This window comes from Clinocottus analis, unplaced genomic scaffold (genome assembly GCF_023055335.1).
Source record: "Clinocottus analis isolate CAN_PGR_092001 unplaced genomic scaffold, fCliAna1.0.p SCAF_11, whole genome shotgun sequence".
NCBI classification, from domain to species: Eukaryota; Metazoa; Chordata; class Actinopteri; order Perciformes; family Cottidae; genus Clinocottus; species Clinocottus analis.
This window is the reverse complement of record NW_027175832.1, coordinates 1317534-1343049: the sequence shown is the minus strand read 5'-3', so window position 1 is coordinate 1343049 and position 25516 is coordinate 1317534. Positions and strand designations below refer to the sequence as shown.

General features: G+C 44.5%; 2 protein-coding genes across 4 annotated transcripts in view; both read right to left on the bottom strand.

Annotated features, from left to right (window-relative positions):
• Positions 1-292: 292 nt before the first annotated feature.
• Positions 293-9296, bottom strand: pask (PAS domain containing serine/threonine kinase). The gene is made up of 21 exons (XM_068570937.1): positions 8955-9296; positions 8576-8816; positions 8067-8296; positions 7699-7869; positions 7484-7618; positions 7215-7349; positions 6773-7010; positions 6081-6259; positions 5857-5986; positions 5356-5527; positions 4678-4877; positions 4360-4489; positions 3484-4067; positions 3233-3393; positions 2976-3143; positions 2715-2840; positions 2501-2635; positions 2216-2415; positions 1758-1891; positions 1248-1397; positions 293-1041 (listed from the first exon to the last, which is right to left on the bottom strand). Exons 2-21 carry the CDS (start codon positions 8778-8780, stop codon positions 866-868), a joined length of 3759 nt encoding a protein of 1252 aa, XP_068427038.1. The 5' UTR covers positions 8781-8816; positions 8955-9296; the 3' UTR covers positions 293-865.
• Positions 9297-9596: 300 nt separating this feature from the next.
• kcnab1b (potassium voltage-gated channel subfamily A regulatory beta subunit 1b) overlaps positions 9597-25516 on the bottom strand; it is a 27828-nt gene continuing 11908 nt past the window's right edge. For all 3 annotated transcript variants that reach the window (XM_068570670.1, XM_068570679.1, XM_068570662.1), the window contains 13 exons: positions 23120-23163; positions 21993-22030; positions 21299-21378; positions 20797-20841; positions 20170-20214; positions 19281-19324; positions 16845-16931; positions 12382-12467; positions 11850-11970; positions 11670-11764; positions 11392-11512; positions 11177-11265; positions 9597-11073 (listed from right to left, as the gene is read on the bottom strand). In XM_068570670.1, coding sequence (XP_068426771.1) covers positions 10984-11073; positions 11177-11265; positions 11392-11512; positions 11670-11764; positions 11850-11970; positions 12382-12467; positions 16845-16931; positions 19281-19324; positions 20170-20214; positions 20797-20841; positions 21299-21378; positions 21993-22030; positions 23120-23163 — 985 coding nt within the window. In that variant the 3' untranslated portion in view covers positions 9597-10983. The remainder of the gene's footprint in view (positions 11074-11176; positions 11266-11391; positions 11513-11669; positions 11765-11849; positions 11971-12381; positions 12468-16844; positions 16932-19280; positions 19325-20169; positions 20215-20796; positions 20842-21298; positions 21379-21992; positions 22031-23119; positions 23164-25516) is intronic.

Sequence of the window (25516 nt, the reverse complement as noted above, 5' to 3'; positions counted from 1 at the left end):
ACTAGAGAAGAAAGGTTCCGCTTTTGTTAACGAGTCAAACTAACATACAATATTTGTAATATTAGGTATTTCTGCAGATATATGACTAATGCAATCCAATTCAGACCTTTTATTTTGTATATCTGCAGTTGTCACATCAAACAGTTGCTGCCAAATGTATCTGCGCAGCTATTTAAAGATTTACTGATTGAATGTAAAATTCTAATACATTCACAATGTTTGCATGACAAACTTTCTTCAGTTTTCAGGCAATTCCCGAATGGAACAAGAGTAATACATTTGTGGTCTGATATTTATTCATGTACACAAATAAATAGATACATTATTGTAAATACACTTACAATATTTATTTAAAACACTCAAGATTAAAATTGTGAACACAAAACAGAAATGCTGGATTGATAAAACGATTCCCTTTAACTTAAATCTAAAATCTCTGTGTGGTTTTGCTGAGATAAAAAAAACTCAAGGTTGTGGTCACCTCTGGGTCCCTGTAACAATTACTATGATTATAATGCTAATATTCAAGTCCAAAGAATAAATTAAATACATAATTTAAAAAGGAAATCATCATCAAGCTTTTGCTTTGTGTTGCACTCAGCAATTACATACATGTAAAAAAACAACAAAGAAGCACATTTTGACTAACAACAGCGTAAAAAATCTATTCATTCATTGGTATTAAGCTGTATAAACTTTATGAAGGCAACGTCCATTTGTCTCTGGAAGACTACGCTCTAGACGGTAGTGTTGGATTATGGCCTTGAACCAACACAAGCTTCCTTCTTCTTACTTTGCACTTTGTGTCCTCTTTGTACGGCTGCACACTAAATATTGGACGGACGTTTGAGCGCAAATTCAATCTTTAATCTTCATGGAGGTACTTCTGAAGCTCCGTTTCCAGGGCCACCATTGACAACCTGTCATCTTCATCTTCCACCTCCTCCTCATCATCATCAGGAAGAGTCTCGTCATGTTCGTCTGGGAACAAGTCATGCCCGATGAACTCTTTAGGACTGCGCTCCTGTTGCTGTTGTAGGTCTGTGAAAAGAAGAGAGGGTCCATGAGGAACATAAGTTGTGACAGATTGTACAGACGTTCAATGGCAGCGCCGATGCAAAGAAACTCTGTGGCGTCACAAAACATCCATTCAAGTGCATTCTTGATGAAGTTTCATCGTAGGGGAGTTAGCAGCTTGTTAAAGCAAAGTGGGAAAATAAGGAATACATGTGTTAAAGAGAACTCACAGAAGCTCTGCGTTGGCGCTACCACCTCCGTCCAGCTGTACTCTGCCAGTGAAATGGGCTGGCTGACCCAGAACTGCAGCAGCAGCTGGTCCAGAGTCATCCTGAGAGCTGGATCGGGGTGCAGCAGCCCGCGTAACAAGGCGTGCAGGTCTGAGAGGGCACAGAGAGAAATGTCAGCGCAGAAGAAAAATGTTTGCAGAAACGGAACGAGTCATTTTTATGACAACGCATCAGAGCCGATGGAGAACAAAATGCTCGTTGTTTCACTTTGCAAGGTCGCACCAACCTCATCACACCAGACGCCATCGTTAAACACTGCAGCAAGGTGAGCCGCTTGTTATATTGAAGCAGACTACAATATTAGTATTTATTTATGTTCGCAATAGAACACAGAACATGAAAAAAACACATAAATTGACACATTTTATCTCATAACTTGCTGTTTTTTTCTCTTTAAATTATATATATATATATATATATATATATATATATATATATATTTTACCACACCTGGAGAGAGGGGGAACGGGGGCTGGAGTTTGGCCTCCAAGATCTCCCCAACGCCACAGAACGGGTTCTCACTGAACAGCAGCGTGTAGAGCAACACACCAAGAGACCACATCTCCAGCTCTGGACCCTCGTAGCTGCAACCAAACAAGGACACAACAAGCATTTAAATAAGCAACATGGCAGCATTTTATTCCCCAGTTAATTTAGCGTCTATGTGCGGATGTGTTACTTTACAATCGGTACATCCTTTAAGCGCCGTATAGTTTTTTTGTACATCGTAAAGGTTAATGATTCATTTGAAGTCATACAGGACTGAACTGTGCCTTGACCTAGATTGTGTTTTAAAGCTTTGGAAGAACTGTGTTCACAAAAAAATCCCCTTTCAAGTAAACTCCTATTCCTATTTGTTGGAACAAATATAACTTGTCATCCTCAGGTATTTTGCATTATGTACGTACGGATTTCCCTGAAGCACCTCCGGGGAGCAGTACTCCAGTGTGCCACAGAAATTGAAAAAGAGCTTCTTGGGCGCCATCATGGCAGCAGAGCCAAAGTCTATCAGTCGAATGTGGAAACACTTGTCAATGATGATGTTCTCGTCTTTTATGTCCCTGTGAAGGATGTTTTTATTCCGCAAATAGAAGACGGCAGCCACCAGCTGGGAAGAGACAGAACATCCAGTTTAGATTAACGACGCTTCTCATTTCAGAGCCGATGGTCCCGTCGTATCCATCTTCACGCACCTGTCTGAAGATGTAGCTGGCCAGGGGCTCGTCCAGCCTCGGCTGCATGTCGATGAACTCAAAAAGGTCCAAGCCGTCGCCATGTTTCTCCATCACCATCTGGAAGTAACTCCCGTTCTCAAACACCTCCAGCACCTAGTGGCACACATATGAAGGATGAGCTAAATCATTTAGCACAACAAATGTTGTGCTAAAAGCCTAAAAATCCAGTTACCCTGACTATGTTGTGGTGCTGTATTCGTGTCAGTATGGCAATCTCCTGGCTGACCGGCCCCAGCATGGGATCTTCTACCCAGCAGTCACTTACAATCCTCGCCTTGCTGATGAACTTCACTATCACCTGCAAATTAAAAATGTGGAAAAAACACAACACAAATATTATGATTTCTACATATTCCTACACAGAAATTGCTGCATGTCGTATATCCAGGAAGAATGGGATAACGTTTCGGCGTCAATGAAAGTATTTTCTTACTTCTGTTCCATCAGAGCGCCTATTGGCCTTCCAGACAAACCCAAAGGCTCCTTTACCCACAGCTTTACGAGGCTGGTACTCTTCTTCAAACTGCCCGTCGCAGGCTCGGGACTGCTCTAGATCCACGGTGGAGCGTAACACCTCCCCATGGCTGGCCTCACCAATCCTCTGGAGGAGGAGAAGAGTCCAGAAGGATGACTTGAAAGAACAACACATTTCACATTTTGACAGATGGTTTGTGCCACACTATCACCGACCTCTCCTACGCTGGCTCCTGACAGGTCGTGCAGCGGTCGCTCTGTATGCAGCAGTCGCTCTGTATGCAGTAGTGCCCCCTGCTGGCCAGGCCTACTCATCCACACGCAGAACACAGAGCTTCCATCAGGGAGGTTAGTTCTGCAGACGTCACACTGCACGTCTGGAGAGAACATAAGATGCTGGTTGAATGCTGTTTTTGTAACACCATGTGTAGAAAGTGTGAAAGATTAACAGCTGCAGTGGTACCAACCTACTCTGGTGCCGTCTCTGTGGTACGCACTTCCTTCATATCGCCCCTCTAGTATCCGCGTGGTGTCTGAGGACGGGTTGTGTCCGTTCTCCTTCTGTTTCTTAGGAGTAGAAGTGGCAGGAATGTCCGTCATTGACCGATTCCCATCGTTCACTGGCGCGCAGAACTCTTGACTCTTTCCTTTGTGAATTGAAGAAAGAGCTGCCCACTGGTCCTGGTCGCCCCGGTCATTTTCCACTCGCTCTTCACGCGAGCGTGAGGCCTCGACACCAGCCTTCCCGGTCTCAGCTTCCAGGTCGGACCCTACCACGCACGGGGAGGGTGTACGCAGCAGCTCAGCTGTGTCACAGGACGTCATGGAGCGTTGGTTATCATCATCATTGTACCCTCCGCCGCCACTGAGGAGCTCTATGCTACTGCTCAGCTCCAGGTCGGCCATGGCCCGGGTCACCACATCGCCGTTGCTGTTAACGTCCAGAAAACAGCTGGCTGAGTCTACTATGTGTGCTGAGCGAGAATCCTCTGACGGGCCTGGATTACAGCCACCATGGCCAGCAAACTTTTCACAGAAGCCAGAGGACGACCTGGGAAACAACAACGATAACAGATGGCAATAGATCAAATGTCACATCTTAAAAAACAAACACAAATCCAGATAACATTATTTTATCAAAAGAACATTCTGATGAACGTTTACAGTTTTCTTTCCCATCTCAGGCTCGTATGTCACTGACAATTAGAGTTGCACATATTTCAGTGGCTACTACCTACTTGATTACATGCAAATAAAGTTAAAGCCAGTTCCGTATTATGGTGCTAAAATTTTGAAAAGATTGGTCTCTTGAAACACAGCATTGCAGCTTGTAACAACCCCACCTGCTCTCCAGTGAGATGACCTCAAAGCTGGAGTCCTGGAGGACGGAGGTACATGAGTGACGGGCTCTGCCTCCGTCAGGAGCGCTGACACCCGTCCCGACAACATCACGGACATTTTGACTGGGGGTGTCTGAAGTAAAAAAATTTTTTTTTTAAAAACGACCAAAAACACTGAACAATGTTCAAAGACTGCTATTTTACTGCCATTGCTCACTGTAAATAATCATTTCACACAATTTTAAATAATCACAGAAATGCAGAATGTACTGTTGATTTACCCATTCCCATAGTCAAACTTAAACTATAATCACATCATACCTGTGGTATCTCTGACGGCAGGTTCACCACCGAGCTGCTGGTCTTCGTCTTGGGAGACCAGGCAGTACTTCTCCTCTTCTGGAAGTTCCACCAAGGCGAATGTCTGGAGGAGCGCCTGAGTGCTATCGGCACCGTCCAGCCGGCTCGTGCAGAGAGCGACCTGAGCCGCCTCCGCCAACAGCTCCGTAGTGTCATCAGCCCTGAGGAGAAAAAGGGCATTGTAATGTCAATCAGGATCAAATGACAATGTAGTCATCATACTCAATATGTTTTGATCAAACATGTGCACGACAGAAACCTCTTCTAGATGTTGCTTATAATCAGTGCACTTCACTCGTCCATAAATCCCTCAAGATTTATTTATCCTTGTGTGAGAATGAAGGTACATGCAACATCAAAAAAGATCTATTGTGTAAGTGACATTTAACAGTCTTTAACATCCATCTTTAAAAAGATAAGCAGCAGACTGAACATGGACAAAAGGAGGAGTGGCTTGTCCCTCACAGGGACCCTTACTACTGAATACACTGTTTATGTTGTTCCTGATAAAATACTAATGTTTCTTCAGGTACCGGTTCAGAAAAAAAAACGCTTGAAACTCTTTGGTCGTATGAAGTAGTAGTTTTTGACTGAAAACATTCAGGTAGTTCATGACAAGGACATAGGTATAGTACTCACATGAACACTCTCGTGGAGGTGACGGCAGGAGGAGACAGAGTCGACAGCGCGCTGTACGGTTTCTCCAGCCGGGTGCTGGTTCCAGTGAAGATTCGGCCTCTCCCCGTGGAGCTTCTTCCCAGAACGGCCTGTTGCACCATGGCCATATCACCAGCCACCAGCGAGGAAGGGTCTAAGGATTGAGAGAGAACATTATGTAACACGCTTCAAACTAATACTGTATCACAAGTCAACGTTTGAATAAATCAAGAGTACAAGAACAGAGTAGCAGCACTGACATTAAGTGACACCTTTGTGAGGTGAAGATAGCAAAAATATGAATACATTTACACGTATACCACACTTATACTGTATGTTTACACCACAGAAGCCTGTATATGTTGCACTGGACGTTCTGAAAGTCTGACATCTGTCCACCTAACTTCCAAGTTTAGACTAATCACTGCAAGTTGTGAAAAAGCTGCCACCATGTACACTTCACAAATCCACACAAATGCTCACCATATTTCCCTGACATTTTGGATGAGGCTGCACTTTTATTAACCTCTGCTTGAGAATCAGAGAAGGAGATGGCCCTTTTGTCCGTGTCGGACATCCATCCGTAGAAACCGGGCATCAGGAAAGTGACACTCTGTTGATGAGCACAGCAGCAGAGACAGAACTGAGAGTTGGCGAGAAGGCAGTCGATCCAAAGCAGCCTCGTCCAGCCGGTCACGTGGGCTAACCTTACTCAGCAGCTCGTCCTTGTCGTAATCAAACAGACTGAGAGCCAGGTGGTCGTGGATGCTGCAGATTGAGCCGTCAGAGCGGAGCAGGAGGAGACCGCTCAGAGGAGCAAACACCCAAACTGTTCCAGAGTACTCCAGTGCAGGCCCGGGGGAGACGATGCCGTCCACCTTCACGTCTGGAAGAGTCCAAAAGCACAATTACATTACATTATAGCACAAGACGAGTGACATCTATCAGGGTGCTGTTTAACCCTACAGTGACGATTGTGCGTATTTGATTGGTTAAACTTTGTCACTAACATCGAATCCAGCTAATTGAGTCAGTCTCAGCCCAATGTCAGTATCAGTATGTCCCTCGTGAAAATCTCCAAAGATCTCAAAACTCAAAATTTCATGAGCTAAAAAAAAAAAAAACTTCTGCTTCGTGACAATGTGGTTTTCAGAAATGAAGAATCGCTGAGATTTTGTTACCTTAAAATGAACGGTTTATATCTACAAAATAAAACAACAATTTGGTTTTCATTACTTTTCCATCAGCGGTTGTACAGCTTATGTATATTTTTACGCTTCAGGATGTTCAGGGCTTCGGCAGCACAACATTGACTGTGGATGATGCACCAGTTTCTGCAAAATACTATTGAGTGTTTTTAATCCCCTGTAAAAAAGAACTAATAAAAAAAACACCTTACCAGAGGATGTCTCTTCAGGGTTTAATCTGTTTGACTTGCACACAGAGGAGGTGGGCGAACAGCATGGTGGGTGTTTGTGTGCATCTGAACTTTCAGGATGCTCCGTCGGGCCGGCGCAACCAGGTCCGTTGTTGTGATGTTGGGGCTTCCCACACACCACCGCCCCCTGAAGTTTGACACACAGCGGGACGGACACACCCCCTCTGCTTTTACCACAAACTCTCTGAATCCTCAGCATCTGAAAGAAGGAAAGAAAAGCAAAGTCAAGGATGACAGACTCACAGAAACACCTGAGCTTAACACGTTGTGGGATAATATTTCTTTTCTCTGTGTTCCTGAACCGTCTCAGAAGCATTTTGGGAAACAGAAACTTGAAGCAAAGCTTAAGAAAGGATGCTTTCCTTCACTGAAAGGGACAATTTTGGCTGTAAAGTGTGCTTACTTTGGGCAATGCATTACTGTGCAGAGGGATTTGTAAAGAGGGGATTAGCTTCTTCACAGGCAACCCTTTCAACTCGTCAGGATGTTGGTATCCATGGAGAAGAGCAAACGCCAAGTCACAGGTTAGGATACTACCCTGAAAGGAAAGCGTTTTAATAAATAAGAAAGTAATTTACCGAGTAACATGAAGAATGAATGAAGAATGCAGGAATTCTCATGAAAAATGCCAAAAAAAGAAGGAAAACCCACATTAAATGATGACATACTCACGTCTTGTGTAAAGGACAGAAAAGCTGATACACGTTCCACACTTTCCATCATGACAAGCCACTGCTCTTCATGTTGTGACCGTCTGTAGGTAAACACTGACATCGGCATCTCTCCAGATGATGTCACAATATCCACCTACATAAAGAGAGGCATGTTAACGTACAAAAAAAAAGAAAAGAAGAAGTTTGGTCAGGATTAGCCAGCATTTTTCATACCACTTTTCCAGAAACAGACGCAACAGTTCCATCCATGAGGGGGAAATCTTCTTCTAATGCTTCTTCCAGGACCTGACTGGTTTTCTTCAAAATAGAGAGCAGCTTTTTTCCAATCAGCTCGTTGGTGGTGCACTTCAGCAGTTTGCAGGCCTGTTCATTTGCTGACAAAATCTGAAAAATTAAGAAACTAGTTGACCAATTATGCTAAGTCACCACTGCTTTCATTAAAAGGACAACTTTAGGTTTTTTTCAACATGGATATTAAACCTAGGTCACTGTCAATTTACGTCCACTAAAAGTCCTTGCCTCTTGCAACTGACAATGTCTGACATTATGACACAGCACACCCTAAATAGGACACACAGTACCTCTCTGGTTTTATAGTCGACTGTAAGAATAGCTTTGTTTGGGTTGAGGGTCGACAGAGAGACGGTCAGGCCTAAATCTTCAGAGATTATCTGACTGAACAAGCTTTCCTCCGTCTCTGACATGGTGGATGGATGTGGCAGCGTAGCAGCAGAGATTTTAGAGCCACGATGTAAGTTTGAGATTTGAAGATTTCTTGCTGCGACAGACGTGCAAATATCCAAATTTTCATCTGGAAAAAAAAAAAAAAAAAATCAGGGACACATTTATTTTTTAAAACTACATTTCTCACAATTAATCTAAGAATTATGTTCACATCAGCTCAAGGTAATTTATGGTCATTAATTAGCTTAATTTGATCAAAGAAGAGGAGCAAAATATAAAGTTGGACATTTTGGTCAATTGTTTAAGGTTAATAATCTATTGTCAAAACTGTTGCAGGTTATTTGTGTGTAGACTGTTTCATCGTTTCATCTCTACTTTTAATTCCAGCTAAATGAGTCACACTCACCGCTCAAGAAACCAGCATAAAAGCGACGTTGCAATGCCCAGAGGCTCTTCTTGTACAACGGCCTCCGAGTACACGGGAAGGACTTATTCAGGTCAAAGTCATCCTCCAGCAGACCAGCGCTGAGGTCCGGCACCACACAAATAGTGTCTCCTTTACTTCTGGTGCTCTGGCTCCCCATCAGAAAAGCCTCAGTCGACAGCGACATTGTTGTTGGTTATCCAGCTGCTGGCATTGACAATGACTGCGCCATATAGAGATAATTAATGGTTGCGGTAACAATAGTGTATGTTCACAGGCTGACAGAACTTGCATTGATAAAATATGCAGTTGCTCGGTTATTAGCGTCCGAGGTGAAGATGAAGAGTGAAACTACACTCACCCCGATTAGGAGAAAGAAACTGTGCGGCCTGTTTCCTACGAGGGAGCAGCAGCTTATGTTGATGCTTGTTGACAAGGTGACAAGGTAGCAAGGTAGCAAGGTAACGTCACCTCCACTGCGCTTTCCGGGCTAACTAGCCATCTGCTAACGTAAACGTCACTGCCACAACAAACAAAACAAAAGTCGCGCGGCGTTTTGGTCGGTAAATTTGCAGTGTTGCAATTCCGACGACTTTAGTCCGAGATTACGTCACTGTGTGTGTTGTGAACACCACTTTTTAACACCGTTCCAGCATGTTAGTGAAGGAACAAATACTATTGTATGGAAACGGTTGTCACTTTCGTCTAGCGGTAGCTTTTGTAAACCGCGGGCTTCTCGCGCCAGCCGAGCAGATTCAAGGAAGTCCTCTCAGCTGCTCTCAGCCAATCAGAGACCACGTTACTAAATAACAACACCTCATTGGATGATTAGCCGGTAAGGCCCGCCTTTGTTTCCATGGAAATCATTTCACAAAATCAACCCCCCCACTCATAAACCCACAAAATCTATAATTAAAAAGAGGAAAATGTCCTAAGTGTGGAAATACTTTTCAATAAGTCAAATAAATAATTCACATATTATTTTTTTATTATAAAACAGCTGGACACATATAAACCCCAACAGTAGTAAGACAGCGTTTCAAGTCACAAGTTTGTTTTTTACTGCCGTGAAGCAAACAATAAGTCTACTCTAGTCGTGTTGTTTTGTATTCATAAGGGGCAAATTGGAAGGCATCCAGAACATTAATAGAAAATTACTATATATATATATATATCTTCTAAAACATACTACATGAGAATTATAAGGTCTTTATGTGTATGTACAAATCTGATGAAGGACACTAAAATACATGTTTGAACCGACGTTACAAAGATCCTCCTGTAATGTAGGCTTAAACTGGCATCTGAGAGAAGTTGGGTATAAGAGTTCCAGGTGCAATGCCTGCAGGGGTCCATATGTTTTTTTTTAGGTTTCAGTCTGTTAATTGGCTACATGGCTTTACTTCTTAAATTCACAAGCTGTCCCTAAAGAGGATCTCACCAACTTCGACTAGACACAAAACACAGACTGGAATTTAATGAATCAGACATTATACTCACTGACAGAAAGTCTGGCATAGTCCAAATTATAAACGGGTCAAAGGGGCACAATAGGGAAGTACACTATGCTGTACTTTTGCATAAGTGAAAAAGAAAATAATTACAACATGACTCACTCTGACATAGCTGCTTATAAGAAAAATATACATAACAGTCAGTACAGATGCATTAAAACATATTTTAGTTTAACTTGGCTTTCTTGGTATTAGCAACATTGAGCAGACTTTCAGGTAATCCAATACTGAACAGGTCAACTCCAGCTGCCATGGGAAATATAAGCATGTAATTTAATCTGCATTGATTTTTTTCACATCACAAACATCTAATTAACTCAATTTCTGTAACATTTGATACACCATATATTTTGCATGTAGTAACTGCACTACCACCAGCTTATGTGATACTCTGTGGCCAGTAAGTGCCTTTTGCATTTTCTTTTCTTGATTCAATATCGCCTCGTTCAGAAGACCATGACCGCTCGGTAGCTGGTACATGCTCGCTCTCGATCAGCTCGAGCTTGACCGTGCAGTAATATATTTCACCGTTAATCTATTTTTATGATTCTTTGAATTTGTGGTTCAGCAGCTCGTCGGAGCGGAGGAGAATCTCGCTGCAGAAATCATCTCCCCGGATCTTCTAACTGTCATTCAGTCCAGTGGCCGGCTGATATAGCTGTAGCATGCATGTTTTGTCAAGTAGCTCCCTTTACAATAATGAGCATTGGTCCGTCTTCATACAGACGAGGAGCCAAGCGGAACACCTTATGCAGTCACACATACAGTCATACGCGTACAACAAGCAAAGTTGGGCACACACTTCTGGTGCCATGGCTGTGAGAAGTGAGCTTGGATAAGCTTTTTGGAGCATAGTTCAGTAAAACAGGGTCCATCCTAATGGTGGCAGTCCTTTTTACTGTGAGGACGATTTCCCAGTATATGGTCCACTTCTGTAGCAATGCCTGCCGTCATCTTTGGAATTACCTGCATGGGACACAACACGGAGCACGCCATCAATGCTAATGGACCGGACCAAATGATGGAATAGTAATTCAGTGTTAGTCAGGCTCAGGACACATCTTTATACCTGAATGGCTCCAAGGTTCTCTGTTAGCTGGCTTGGATTGGAGGATCCCAGCAGCACTGAGCTCACTCCCTCGTTCCTCAGGCACCAGGCTAAAGGATCGGGGACAGGAGGAGTTTTTACAGCTGTTCATTTTCTATCAAGGTTTCACTGTGAACAATATTCTCCTTGTTGGCTCTCGCAGGAATGGACAGTTGATTGTCCGAGCGTGTCCTTACCTATGGCGAGCTGTGGCAAAGTACACCCGAGGTTCTCCGCGATATGAGTCAGTTCCTTTAGCTTGGCTTGCTGTTTCCTCCCATCCTCACTCATTATTTTCTCCCTCAACCACTGGTATGGCTGGATGAGGAAAAATAAGAGTAAGAATAATGATTGGTTCTCAAAATGAGGCAGAAATAACACAAACCAGTTTAATTGCCGGCATGTTGGACGAGAGTCAAAAGATATATTAGATAACGTGTAAACAGCAGGTGGTCAAAATGAATTTAAGATGTACCTTCATTGACGCCCTGGAGGATTCTGGGACACCGTTCTCGTACTTCCCAGTGATGATTCCACAGGCCAAAGGTGACCAGGACACCACACCCACACCTGACAGAAGAAGAGCAACCGGGTACACAAGAGAAGTAGACAACTACATCTATTCACAAAAGCTTAAAACCTGCTGGAGACCTACCTATCTTATGGTAGAGCTCTGGCAGCTGAGTTTCCACTTTGTCCCTCTGGAAGAAGTGATACTCTGCCTGCTCACACACTGGTGGGATTAGATTAAACTGTCTGGCCACCGAATATGCTTCCTAATTGAATATGGAGAGGGAATAAAAACAAATGGAGAAATGTTAATGAGATAAAAAAACTAAAAAAAACTTGTGCAACAGTTGTGTTAAAGCTGTTTTTGGGGGGGTTCTCCCACTCCTCTTTAATGGCACGTTTCAACATATCAGATAATTTTGGATTTCCTTCCCTATTCTAAAGTATGAATATGTGCGGATAGCTTCAGTAGTGTGAACAACATAGATATCTAGATAGAAGATTTGATATGATATGAAAAGTTATGATTACAGGGATACACAGAAAGCAATGATATCAATATATTACCGGCCTTAGATAGAACCAGGACTGTTTGTCAGGCTTTTTGTATGTCTTTATCTCGTGTTGCTTGCTATTAGAGACACAAACACCTTCTTCTTTTTCTTTTGATCACTCACCATGATCTCCATTGCGGACCACCGTGATGTCCCCCAGTACATGGACATCCCCTGGTTGATCACATGCGTCATCGATCTCACTATCTCTGTAAAACGAGCAGACATGTACATTGTCAATAACCAAACAGTGGGTGGCGACACAATCACAGCTTTTCTATAACCGGCAGGAAAACCGTTTGAATACAATTCTCATAATAGACTTGGACGAGGTTTAAAGAGACTACAAGACATCCAGAAGAGCCTTTATGTAAAAACTGCCACCTCCAGGACTGCAAACACAAAGACGCTGCTTGAAAGGTATTCAGCCTCTTTGTGAGAAAGGCTCGGGTGTGTTTAATCTCATGTATAAACATATACATACTTTGCTGGGATCATATGATTTCAAACAGCCAAACGCTGCAGGCGTTACATGAAAAGACCCAGCCAACCTTGGCAGGATGTTGCTTGTGCAGTTAAACAAATCATAGTCACAGCTCTGGGGGCTGAAATCAGCTCCGGTGGCCTTTAGTGGATTCTGTTGGCTATTTGTGCCCGGGTAAGTGATGCTGGCTGGAATAGTGCATAACCCAAATCATATTTAATAAAAGCTGCTGTGATATTCTTCCTCAAAGGCCTCTTTAACCAAGGGCCTCAGGAGGAAACACTGCTCTTATTTTGATTGTGTGCCTGCTGATGTGTGTACAAGTTTTCCAATTACTGGAGAAAACAACAACAAGGGGATAGAGTAATTCATGTGATTACTTTAGTTGGTTATGATTAGTTTATAATTGCTAGTTTTGGTCTGCAGATGTACTTAAGATGCATTACTGAAACATCTGCTCCATTACATAAATATAAAGTGTGACTGCGAAAGAAGCAGCGTGGCTGAGGATGATGAGGAGGACGAGATGAGATCAGCGTGTGACTAAAAAAGAGTAATTCCTTTTCATCAGTTGTTCTCTCTCAGGACCAAAATGTAGCTCAGTGAGATACAGAGAGCAAGTGTGTGTGTGTGTGTGTGTGTGTGTGTGTGTGTGTGTGTGTGGGAGCAGGTGGGAGGGTGGAGGGGTAACAGTGCATCTGCTCCACAAGAGGGGGAGGGAGGGAGGGATTTTGAGTAATGTAAGGACAGAGGGAAGAATTGCAAACCCAGCTAGAAACCTCCAAGGCGCACACAGTTCATAAGAGTTTGTGAGTCCTCACGTCATCCACCTCACTGACTTGATGCACGACAGCATATGTGCATACCTGCCGGCCATTCAGAACATAAATCTTCTATTCACGAGTCCTGCAATGAGTCATGGACTCTGGCAGCAGATGCTCACACACTGAGCAGAGTGCTCAGGTGAGATATCCAGCGGGCACCATCAACACCTCGCTCACATGAACCCTCTGCACGCGCTCGAGGAGGACGACGTGGGGGAAGTTGTGGGAAAAGACGTGCGCTGTGTTAATATGCTCTTGAAGTTACGAGATTGGTGGACAATTATGATGAAGAGGATCACTCCCGCTCTCACATCTGTCCCATGCACAGACACAGCCAGCAGCCAGTCCGGCTCGAGACAATTCAATTTGGCTGCCAGAACCTCTAAAGATCACAAATGAAAATGCGATATCTGCTGGAGTCGGACAGGACTCCAGTAAATTACAGCCCTGACGAAGAAATAGTCTGCGATATCCACACGGATTAAACAAACAAGACCTGACATGTTAATTAGTGAGCTTTGTAGGTGCTATAACTTTACTCAGCGAGCTATTTCTCCTGCTACTAAACTAAGATACAATAAGATAGATATGAGATATGATAACAGATATGAGAGTGATATCCAATTAGCGTCTAAAAATGTAAACTATGCCTTTAATTCACAATTTATTGGCACAAACATGTATGTCTTGTATGTAAAAGATAATTAAACGTAAAAATATTCTCAATAAGCTATTATATTTTTGTGTGAGCACATGCATGAAAAGCAATTTGTGTTAAATGCAAATGTGCAAACTGCCACTATCAGCCCGTCCGTGAAGCTTCTCACACTAACAACACTGAGTCAGGAACATTTGGTCGACTTCAGCCAGCAGGTATCTCTCTGCTCTTCTGCAGAGTGAAGCGAGGAGTGTGGAATAAATCTGTCAGCAACACAATCAGATGTCCATATTTGTCTGGGGCAGGTGTCTTAGCAGAGGTTTAGGAGTCTATGAGACGCTTCAATGGAGGTGAGATGCATTTTAAAGCCAATGTTTACGGGGCGACGATCAATATGTCACACCACGGTAGATTTTCAATGGCAGGTGGAGGCCTAAATGTGGAGCCAAAGATAAGTATTGAGGCGCTGAGTGGGAGAGATGATTCTGCTCTTTATTGCTGAACACTTGAGGAAAGAGGTGATATCCCAGCACTCGAAGGAAACCCAAAGCCTTCCAGTCAGGACGAGCGGATGGCTCTGGGTTTGTGTTCAGCACGCTGCAGCAGCAGCATTTCATTTGCTTTTGGCTGGAGGGCTCGTTACAAAGCGTGTTTACTGATGTCTGGTCTTTTCCTCTGCCTGTGTATCCCATTCTTCATTCACTCTGTCTGCAGGATTTTGATATTGACTTTATTGAATGGATATAATTTCTTGCATATTGCTCTGTCAAAAAATAAAAGGAGGCTGAGTGATTGGAGAGCAACGTTGCGTTGAGATTTGGATGGTTCATGCAGGCGATGATCTGCTGAATAAAACAACAAGCTGACGATGCTACAGATGTTTTTCCTTGAGGCACATTCTCTTCATATGTGCTGTAATGTGAAAGCTTTGCATAGTACACTATGACATACTACAGATGACATGTGGGATGAAATCCCAGCTAGGCCTTTAACCCCTCGGGGAAAAACTTCTATACAGTCTCATCTCTAAAAGGGACAGCTGCAACAGTAAAGAGCTGCGATGGAAAGGAGAGGGGGTTTCAATCCAGGAAAGGAAGGTGAACGTTGGATATTTGTGACAAACGTTGGGCCTGTTAGACTGGATGTGAACCAAAAGACAAAGGCAAGAACAAGTAGCGGGAAGAGAAAGAGAAACACAACGAGAGAAGTGGACGATACGAGGAAGCGGTGATGGTAACAGAGCGAGACTCTGCAGCCATGACATCACGTTTTCTGTCCCCAAGGGGACACACGTTGTCTCACACAAAGTCGAAAGCAGTTAAAGTCACAAGAACAACATACAAACGCAACTTCCACGTGAATACGTGCACACACACACACACACACACACACCTGTTTCTACTCCTAATACAAGTGTTTTTTTGTGCCCTATAATGCTATTAATTCCTTTTGTGGTTGTGTGAATCAAAATTTTAGACACGTTCATAACCTTTGAACTGCAAATGAACTGTTTTGCATGTTAGCACCTTGACTTCAAGTAGTATGCAAGAGAAGCTATTTAAAAAAATCAGTTTTTGTGCGTCTGTAGATGCAGTCCTTACTCCCGCTCTCTCCTTCAAAGCGTCTGACCCTCTAGCAGTGATTTACGACAGTGGCCTCGCTCCACTGTGACGAAGGATGAAGAAAACGTCCACGATGTTTTACATTGATTAATGGAGCGACCGTGCGCCAGCTGCTGCAAGCAAAACAGCCTATTTATCTTCTTATTTTCAGGGAGTTTTCATCCATCATCTTTTCCTGTGCAGTTTCGATCATCCCGATCAATCAGTCAATCCATCAATCTGATTAGACTTTTCTACGTCAGTTGTCAGTGGTGACTTGACTTTATTTGCAGAGACAGGCTACTAGCAGGTTTGATGGAGCAGGCTGCGGGGTCCGCCTGCCAAGGCCCCGACTACAATAAGTATGACAGATTGACCTCCCACGGTCAGCTGGCTCACAGGGGAAATATTTTAGTGAGCCCAGCGGGTCTCCATCCTTTCAGCCAAACACAACCTGGGGACGAGGGTTAGGACGGCGTGGAAGAGGGGCCCGAGTGTCTGTGATGGCCACATCACAAAGGAGAAGTAATGAGGAAGAAACTGGAAGTGTGTCAAGGAAATAAAAGGGTCGGATAATCGTGGACGTGTGAGAAAGGCAGCATTAGCATGGTGAGAGAATGGAGCGCACAGTGGAGCTTGTGTCTAGTGAGACCAGCCCTAAAATATACCAGCTTCCCCCCCCAGGGGGGCGGATAATCGTGCTTCTGAAGAACAGGGAGGGCTGGGAGCGGGTGCAGCGCAGAGACCCGGTGGAAACTAGTGATCCCACAGAGACGGAAAGAGAAAGAGAGGGAGAGCGCCAGACCAAAATAGAGGATGAGAGATCAGGCAAGCTTGTCAGATTACTTGAAATGTGCGCGTGTCAGTGATAGACACACACACCCTCGACCACAAAGACATCCCCTATCGGTCCAAGGCAAAGGTCACCGGTGGCCTCGTCTGTATTTCTCACCCTCTCATGTTACAGAACAACGTGCATTGTCCCCAGCAGCCCACCGGGTCTGCACAGCATCTCTTACCCTCCATGGGAGTGTTGCTGTCGGGCCGGTTTGCAAAAACCACATCCACATACTCGAGTTGCATCCTCTGGAGGGAACCCTTTAAACCTGGAATGAGAAGGAGAGAAGATGTTGAGGAAGTCAAAGAACGAAGAAAACAGTCAAAATGAGTCATGTGCATTGAGCCTATTTGTTGCACTGCAAGAATAGATGTGTTACCAACCACACGTTGACACTTCAATACATAGTTCTATTTGACACCCTTGTAAATGAGGCTGCAACACAGCCCAAATAAGCCCTGAATGAAATATCTTTCTAATAGCAAAGAGACTTATTACTGCATCTTTTGTTCCTTGACACCTTTGGACTTGGACACGTTGGCCTGCAGATGAAGAGTAATGATCACATGTGTGCATGCATCAGCCTCCAATGCTCCTTGCTATGCATTCATGTAGATTAGAAATAGGAATGAAGCTACACTTAAAGTAAATAGTTTGAAGCATACTCAAACCGGAAATATCTTTTCTGCCATCATGCATTGTTGGTATAAGAGCAACAATATAGGAAAACATGTGCTCAAAAGTGCTAGTTTCATTTTTTTGTTCTTCATTTAAACCAAAGCAACAGGTAGGAGGGCGAACAGGGTGAGTGAGCTCCTGAGGGGCTTAAAGTCAACATGTTCATGAACATGGCAAAAGGACAGGACAGTTGAACACATGTGACTCGAGGCCTGCCAGCTGCATACGGCCTCGCACATCTTTTCCAGCTCGCACGTGGCTCTGAGTTGTTGTTTTCCATCTGGTGGACCTAGCCGGGGTCACGCTGATGGGACTAGTCTGCATCACAATGAGAGCGGCGTGAGGTGAATCAGCGTAAAGCTCGCGCCACGATCTCCCGACTCCACGTGGAAAAAAGCCCAGCATCCATGCAAATTGTAATCTTCGTTACGTAAATGAATTCTCTCTCGACAGGTGGTGAAAGAACCAAAAAAACCACTCAAAGCTGAGAGGATAAGAAAGACGGGGGAATCAGAGAAAAGGTTGTACCGGTTTCTTTCTCTCTCGCTCAGCGTTTGAAACACTGAACGTCGAGGAGAGGATAAGAGACGACAACAAAGTATTGTGAGCAGATCAGCCCCCGTCCACACACACAGACGACCAGATGAAAGATGAAAAGTGAACACGGGAGACTGTCACAAAGCAGGACAGCAGAGCAGTGGAGATACGAGGCAAAAGACACTCTGGCGCTCTTGAATATGTGTGAGCGTGCGTGGCAGATTAGTGCCAGAGGCTTCATCATTGCCGGCTAATCCCAGCTGAGAGTTTTGCTCTCCTCACCCATGTTCCAACCACGTCTTCCTCTCTCTGTCGACTGCAATCCTGCAATCCCAGAAACACCCATTAGCCTGCATGGATCCTAATCGGAGCCTGCGACGTCATCGCGAGCAGTGTCTGCTGTCTCGTGGATTAGCTGGAATTTACTGGCTGGGGAGGTCTATTTTTGGAGCTGGGAATTTTTTGGGGGGGGCGGGGGGGCCGTGATATTGAACCACAAAGTTATTCTACTGGCATCTGCAATGAATAATGCATTCAATTATGAGTTCTGTGAAAGTCTCTTTGAAATCATCAAGGAATTGCTTTGTCCTGCGAGTATAATGGTGAGCACACCAGCGGGTTGCTGGAGAGACGTCGACTTTCCTTGCACCCCATAGTTCATCAGTGCAGATCTCTGCTATGTATGATCAGCTTTGACACCCCATCATTCCTAGTAAATGTGATTTACTGGCTTAAGGAACCCTTTGGTGAAGTGTGCCACACCAGTAGGGGAGGGGCCGTGCACCCTTCTCTAATGGATGGCACTTATCATCTGGACCGGCTTTAGCTAACCGGTGGGGCCAACTTCCCTTCCACTTTTTCAGTATTTGTCCTTCAAAAAGTCTCGTTCCCCTTCTCCTGTTTGGGGAGGGGGGGAGGTTTCAGAGGCTGCGGTGAATGTTAATAACGTAGAAGAGAGCTGAGTCACTGCAGGAGGTGCATTGCGCTGTGGACCGGATGGCGAGTTGTTAGTGGGGAAAAGCGGGCCAATGGGATGAGAGCGGCATGTCATTATGAGCTGAAGCAAAGCCATGACTCTTCTAAAAGAGAGGAGGAGAGGAGCGCTGGAGGATACTGGGTACCTTCTAGTATATTAGCTTCTTAATGAGAAACCTTACAACTGAAGAGACAAAACACACGTCAAGGTTTAACGTACACAATACAACATTCAAAGTTTCAAAGTCAGCTGTGTGCACATGCGGGTAACAATTGAAGAGCAGCGAGGAGACACCGACAGGAAGAGTGAGGGAGGAGGAAAGCAGATAGCAGAGGGAGATCACAGGAGAGAGATTACAGGAGTGGCAGCGGGACGCCGAGCGATGGGGTGAGGTGAAGGACAAAGACGAGGAAATCGACTTGTTACCTTCAATGATGTGTTTTCTGTTGAGGCCTCTCTCTGTCTCGGCTCTGCAACAGGAGGGAGAGAAGTGCGCGTCAACGCACGTGCACGCGTTCACACACTCATGCACAACTCCCATGAATGGAAGCAGATCATTATTAAACGAGCCAAACAAAAGCCTGCATAGCAAACAAATCACTGAGGAGAAATACACCCACTCCACGCTCAGCAGTGTGCCCGCAGATATAGAACAAACTGTGCAGTGTGTGTGTGCACAATGTTGTCAATGTCTTGTAATCTGATCAGCCGTCCAGGTGAGACACAGGTGAAAATATATTGGGGCAAAGAACTGGACAATCACTTGGAAAGTGATCCAGCGATGGCTTCACTAACATAGTTTTTATAATATTGTAATTTTGATGTCGCACCACTTGGAGTCCAAGTGACTTTGTGTGACGACATTCTTGAAAACCATCTGAGAGAAAGAGCTTGGATTCCATTTTCACACTCGCACCTCCCCACTCATCTACATCACACATTGAAAAGAGAACCAGAAGCAGATAATAAATGCACTCATGAAGTTTCTACTTCCTCCAGCGCGAACCTGTTTTTAGAAACAGAGATAATGTCACCAACGTCGACTCAGAGCAGAACACTTGCATGTCAGAAGAAAGAAAGTCGGAGGAAAAGTATGAAGGGATTCAAAAGGAGGTGAGAACACGGCCATGTTGAAATTTGCTTGCGTGTCACTCATTTTCCGAGTGTATCCTCCGTGTCACACTGTGTGGATAATGTTGTAATGTGCAGCCTGCTGCTGCTGAGATAGGCCCAACATCTGAGGAGGAAGACACACATGTTGGGCGCCTTACACACACTTGCACACACACACACACACACAGACACACACACTTACTTTCCTCCCCAGTAAAGCTTTGTGGTGATCACCAAGCTGGATCTCCTGAGGGAAGACAGACGGACAGATGCATCAGAAGGTGATCAATAATTGAAACGGATCCAGAGTTGAGTTGTGGAGAAGACTGACAGACACAACCAAGTCGTATCGCTGCGTGTGAGTAGATGTATGGAACGGATATGTTCTGTGGTGCAGAACGCTCGCCAGCATCTGCTTGCTGTTCGCTCGTGAGTCACTTGTCCGTGACTCACGAGTCTTTTACGTGGTTCCATTTAGGCACGGGTATTTTTAGTGAAATCAAAGCTAAGATATTCTGCACCTTCCTCTGCTTTAATTCACCGTGTACAATGCTGGAAACAGACGAACGTGAACGAATGAAGCGCGAGCATCTTGCACACGGACCCCAACTTGTTGAGCTGATTTTCACGGTTCAGGCTTGTATGTTCCATAAAATAAAAAAATAAAAAGGGGAACTTAATTGATAGCATGAGGTGGTTCCTGGACCCTTCAAAGTGATTCTAACGTAAATATAAAGTATATTGTGTCCACACACTTTTGGCCATGCGGTGTGTATGCACATCTAAAAACCTATTCCAGGAACACATTTAAAATCTTGAGAGACTTTACCTCCAGCACTTTTTTTTGATGATGTTTCCCAGGATTATCTCCGCTCTGCAAAGAAAAAATATACACAAAAAGATGATGAGATTATATCTCCGGCTGCCATTTTTCTCAGCGCCTGTAAGCGTGACTGTAATCTGACACACATCTACAGCATGAATAGCTGATTAAAAATCAGAAGGGAGTACAAGATAAAGGATGAACGGCTATATTGTGTGCCTGGATTTAACCCGCAACCTTGAAATAAATATTCATCCCCCAAACACCGAACGCCCTTTTTTTCCTGCAGTTTCAGCGAGACAATGTCCAGGCATACGCAGTGAGATTGAGCTGTGACCATAATGAGGAGACTCCGTTGATGAATGAGATTATGCAGATCCCTTTGGAGTCAAGCTACCTTTCATTTGTGCACGTCTCATGTGAGTAGCTCCTGGTCTGGGGCTAAAGCTCGTTAACATGGCGTGTCCTGCGGGGGGGAAAAGGCCAGAACAAATCTGAGACAACTCACTTTCCGCCAGAGTAGACTTCAGCCGTGTCGAACAGGTTGACCCCGCTCTCGTAGGCAATAGTCATCAGCTGCTCTGCCACCTGATGCACACAAGAATAATTTCCCCTCACATACTTCAGTGTAAATAAAAACCCACAATTACTCTTCAAAATGGGCTGGGAACGTTCCCTGAAGAAGCTCGAGTCGGGTAAATCTCTTCCCCGCTGAGATGAACACAAACAGGAAAACTGCCCGGCTGCTTGTTGATGGAAGTTGTTTACTGCTCAATAAATTTCCCAGACTATTCTGACCTAGTTCTTGGTGCCTGCAGTTTATTCAGAGCCACGTGGGAACGCCAATTTTGCCATGATGACTTTATCTTTCTGCACTCCTGTTTTGGTCTTTGTGAGTTTGTTTGTTGCTCGTTGTGTGTCAGTTTGTCCCAGTGGTGATGAGCTGTCTTCTATTCAGTGGCTTGGAAGTGATTATCTTAGGAAAGTGTGACTAGGAGCAATAAGACTTGACCACTTGGACTCGGTGGAGCTAACAGGGACTGAACAGTACCAGGAGGTAATGGATGCTAACTAAGTTGCTCCCATTTGTGTCGACTGTCACAAATCATCACTATTTGTGTTTGCAGGGGTCTAAAATAAAGAAAGCAACATGTCTGCATGAGCTGTGACAACTGAATGAAGGATTTGACATCATGTCTTACCTCATCTGAGATTTGACCTCCAAATGTTATCCACGTCCCTGTTGAAGGAAACATCAAAGTCAATATTTTTGGAACAAAAACAGAAAACATGCGAGACCTGAAACCACACTCACGGTCATTTTAGTCATGCATTAATTATAGTTTTGACATTTTTTGGCATGAATACATGACAAAATGGGCTTGCCCTAAAACCACCACAGTTAAATGTCAGGGTTGAGTCTTAATAGGATGAAAGAACAACTTGTTCACGGCCATGTGAGTTTCTTGTGAGTAAGAATCTCATGCAGACGAAGAGAGGCATTGTTAATTATAGCTTGTTTGAAGCTAATTAAAGATGCTCGTGTCAAGAGCCAAAATACATCTCATTATTCTATCGGCGTCCCACAGGGATCTGTATCGGGAACACTTTTATTTCATACAATAGTTTTCATTCAATCGTTGATATTTTCCTGCTTTTCCAAAATGTTGGGTGTTTTCTTTTTGTTGTGTGCAGATTTTAAACAGACATGAATTAAATTGAGGCAGACAGACAGGCAGACAGACAGGCAGGCAGGCAGGCAGGCAGACAGACAGACAGGCAGACAGACAGACAGACAGACAGACAGACAGACAGACAGGCAGACAGACAGACAGGCAGACAGACAGACAGACAGACAGACAGACAGACAGACAGACAGGCAGACAGGCAGGCAGGCAGGCAGGCAGGCAGACAGACAGACAGACAGACAGACAGGCAGGCAGACAGACAGACAGGCAGACAGACAGACAGACAGACAGACAGACAGACAGACAGACAGAGAGAAAGTGATAATATAAATCTAATATAATAATAATATAAAAAGACAGACTGACAGACAGGCAGGCAGGCATGCAGAGAGAAAGACAGACAGACAGACAGACAGAGAGATAGACAGGCAGACAATGCCTGACATTTGCCAAAAGTTAAGAAGCTTAAGTAATAGTTGTATTTAAGCTGAAACTCTCCTGAATAAGGGTTCAGATTTAGTCTCAGGTCATGTGACAGGCACTCTTAGTTGCCGCTACACACACACACACACACACACACACACACACACACACACAGGTAAGTTTGCACTGTGATGCTCGTGCTAGCTAGACGGACTCACCCAGCCCCAGACAGGACACTCGCAAACCAGATTTCCCCAAGTTCCTGTGAAGAAATGAGGGAAACAAAGGTTTTGTTCAGGCTAACACAAACGTGTCATCATACAAACGTGATTGCAATTACTGCGCTGCTGCATTTTGCTCTGGGCACAGACACATTTTCTGCTGAAACAAAGCCAAAAATATATCTTGTTTCCACATCGTACCTCAAGAGAGTGAAATGAGCTCACAGCGACGTTACTGCTCACAACACAAGCCCAACAATGAATCACTGGTACTCGCAGTGTGTAGTGCATTAATTATAACGATCTCACGTGTCATGTTTGATCAAGGGGAGAATCATTGACCGAGAGGGTCACCTTTATCTCAGATAAAGACGTTACAGGAGGGAGGAGAGTGGATGTTTTACATCAATATGAATCTTACTTTCTCTGGAAGGAGATTGTGGAACTTTAAAGAGCCTGAAAACTACTTTCATAATTGAAACACATCCCAAAAACTGCAATGGGGAGTTTGTTCCTCTTTGTTTCTTCCCTTCATCCCTCAGTCAATCACTTCTTCAACCGCTGGCATCCTCCTGCAGCAGCGAGCTCTTCAGTCCTCCATTGTTTTTGTCGAACTTGCAAAACACAGTTAACTCGCTCTGGAGCACTGGGGTTGTATCATACCGGCATTTCTCAAGAGGGATCTTCACACTCGTTCAACCTCACTGTGCAACTTCCAGATTCACGTCCCAGATAACAGATCATTTACATCCAGCTCATCTGCCGCAATAATGCAGCACTTTCAGCTCTCGTTAACACAACGGAAGATAAACTGAGAGTTTTTTTGCTATACCGTCCACTCACAGTCTCACCGCTCCATTTCCCATTTTTGCTTTTACAGTCTGTGCCACATCATGCCCGACTGAGAGGGGAACTCATGTGTGTTTGATGGCTTAACACCAGCGATAACAGCAAGAGCCAGCAGGGCTCTTCCTCTCACAGAGCGATGGATGTGGACTGGAGGTGAAAGAAGATTCACAGCGAAGGAAGGCGTCCAAAAGAGGGAAGTTGATTTGAAGGAAGACGCGACGACATCGAGACGCATTCGTTTGACAGACTGCTCACGAGCCGCCGTCACAAGCGTCACTTTTCACTTTGAGCGGAGAATTTGTCCGACTACTTATTTCTTGACACAGACACGACCTCACAGTTTGGATGATTGTACCTTCTGCTTGGTTTCGCAGACATTTAATCATTACAACAAATGAGGCCGTACAAAAAAACGTGTCTGGCGACTAATGGCCCGCACACGACAAGCTGGAGGCGGACTGATACGAGCCTGTGCGACGTGACCGTGATCTCAGTAAGTCTAAATGTTCAACATCAGCAGTTCAGACGAGACATAAGAACACATGAACACTTTCCTGTTGCATCTAAGGGCTCTTTGATGATCTGTGTACTAACGCACTGAGGACAGCGTGATAGCAGCTCACACATCGTGGGATGCGTCCTCGTCTCTGATACGGTGGAGGAGTTTGGATAGCGTGTCCTCCGTCTCTCTGATGTTTTACAGCGTGGGAGCTCAGATCCATGGACGTGTGGGGGAGGGGCCGGACGGCAGGTTAGACGTGTTGCACCGACTGAATCTGTGTGTGTGATTGAGGGAAAATCTCACAGGATGAGGGACGTTCACGTCTGTCCTCATTGCACGTCTCTCTGGGTGAAGCATCTGCTTAATGCCTGGAATAGTTTGTGTACTGTAAATACGTTCTTCATTGATACTGCAAAGTTGATGCACATCATCTCCACAACGAACAAGCTTGCAAGCGCTCGTCTTCGGAAAACTGCTCACTTTTGTTTCTTGGAGATCCTCCATAAGCTGTTTACAGTGTTTGTGTGCTGTTCTAAATGCATTCAAGATGTCTTAATGATCGCAGAAGAACAGAGCTGACGTTCAGCTCGCCAACAAGCGGCCTCGCTGCTGTGTTCATCAGCGTCGCACCTGGTTATTAACCACACAGCCGGCTGCAGCACATGAATAGATCCGTCCAGGTCTGGTGAGTGGGTGCCAGCTGAGGTACGTCGCTAAAGAAGCTAATGAATCAGGGGATTACAGCGTGTCATCGTGCAACAAAAGAAGGAAAAATAATAACGTTGTGTTCAGGATAAAATGCTGGTGCTGGTGCTGGTGTGCACGTGGGAGAGGAAACAGCTGCAGAGGCACACGCTCTTTACATGTTATATTGAAAATGATAAAAGAACGAACGCAAAGGAAAACTGGTCGATGCAAAACTGCACATCAACATCGTTGCAGCCGGTGAGAGGCTCGGACCCTCGTGCTCGGATGATGCCTTGAAGTAAAATGACAAATGAGTCATTTAATGACGCCCCCTCACACAAAGCTGTCACATCGCA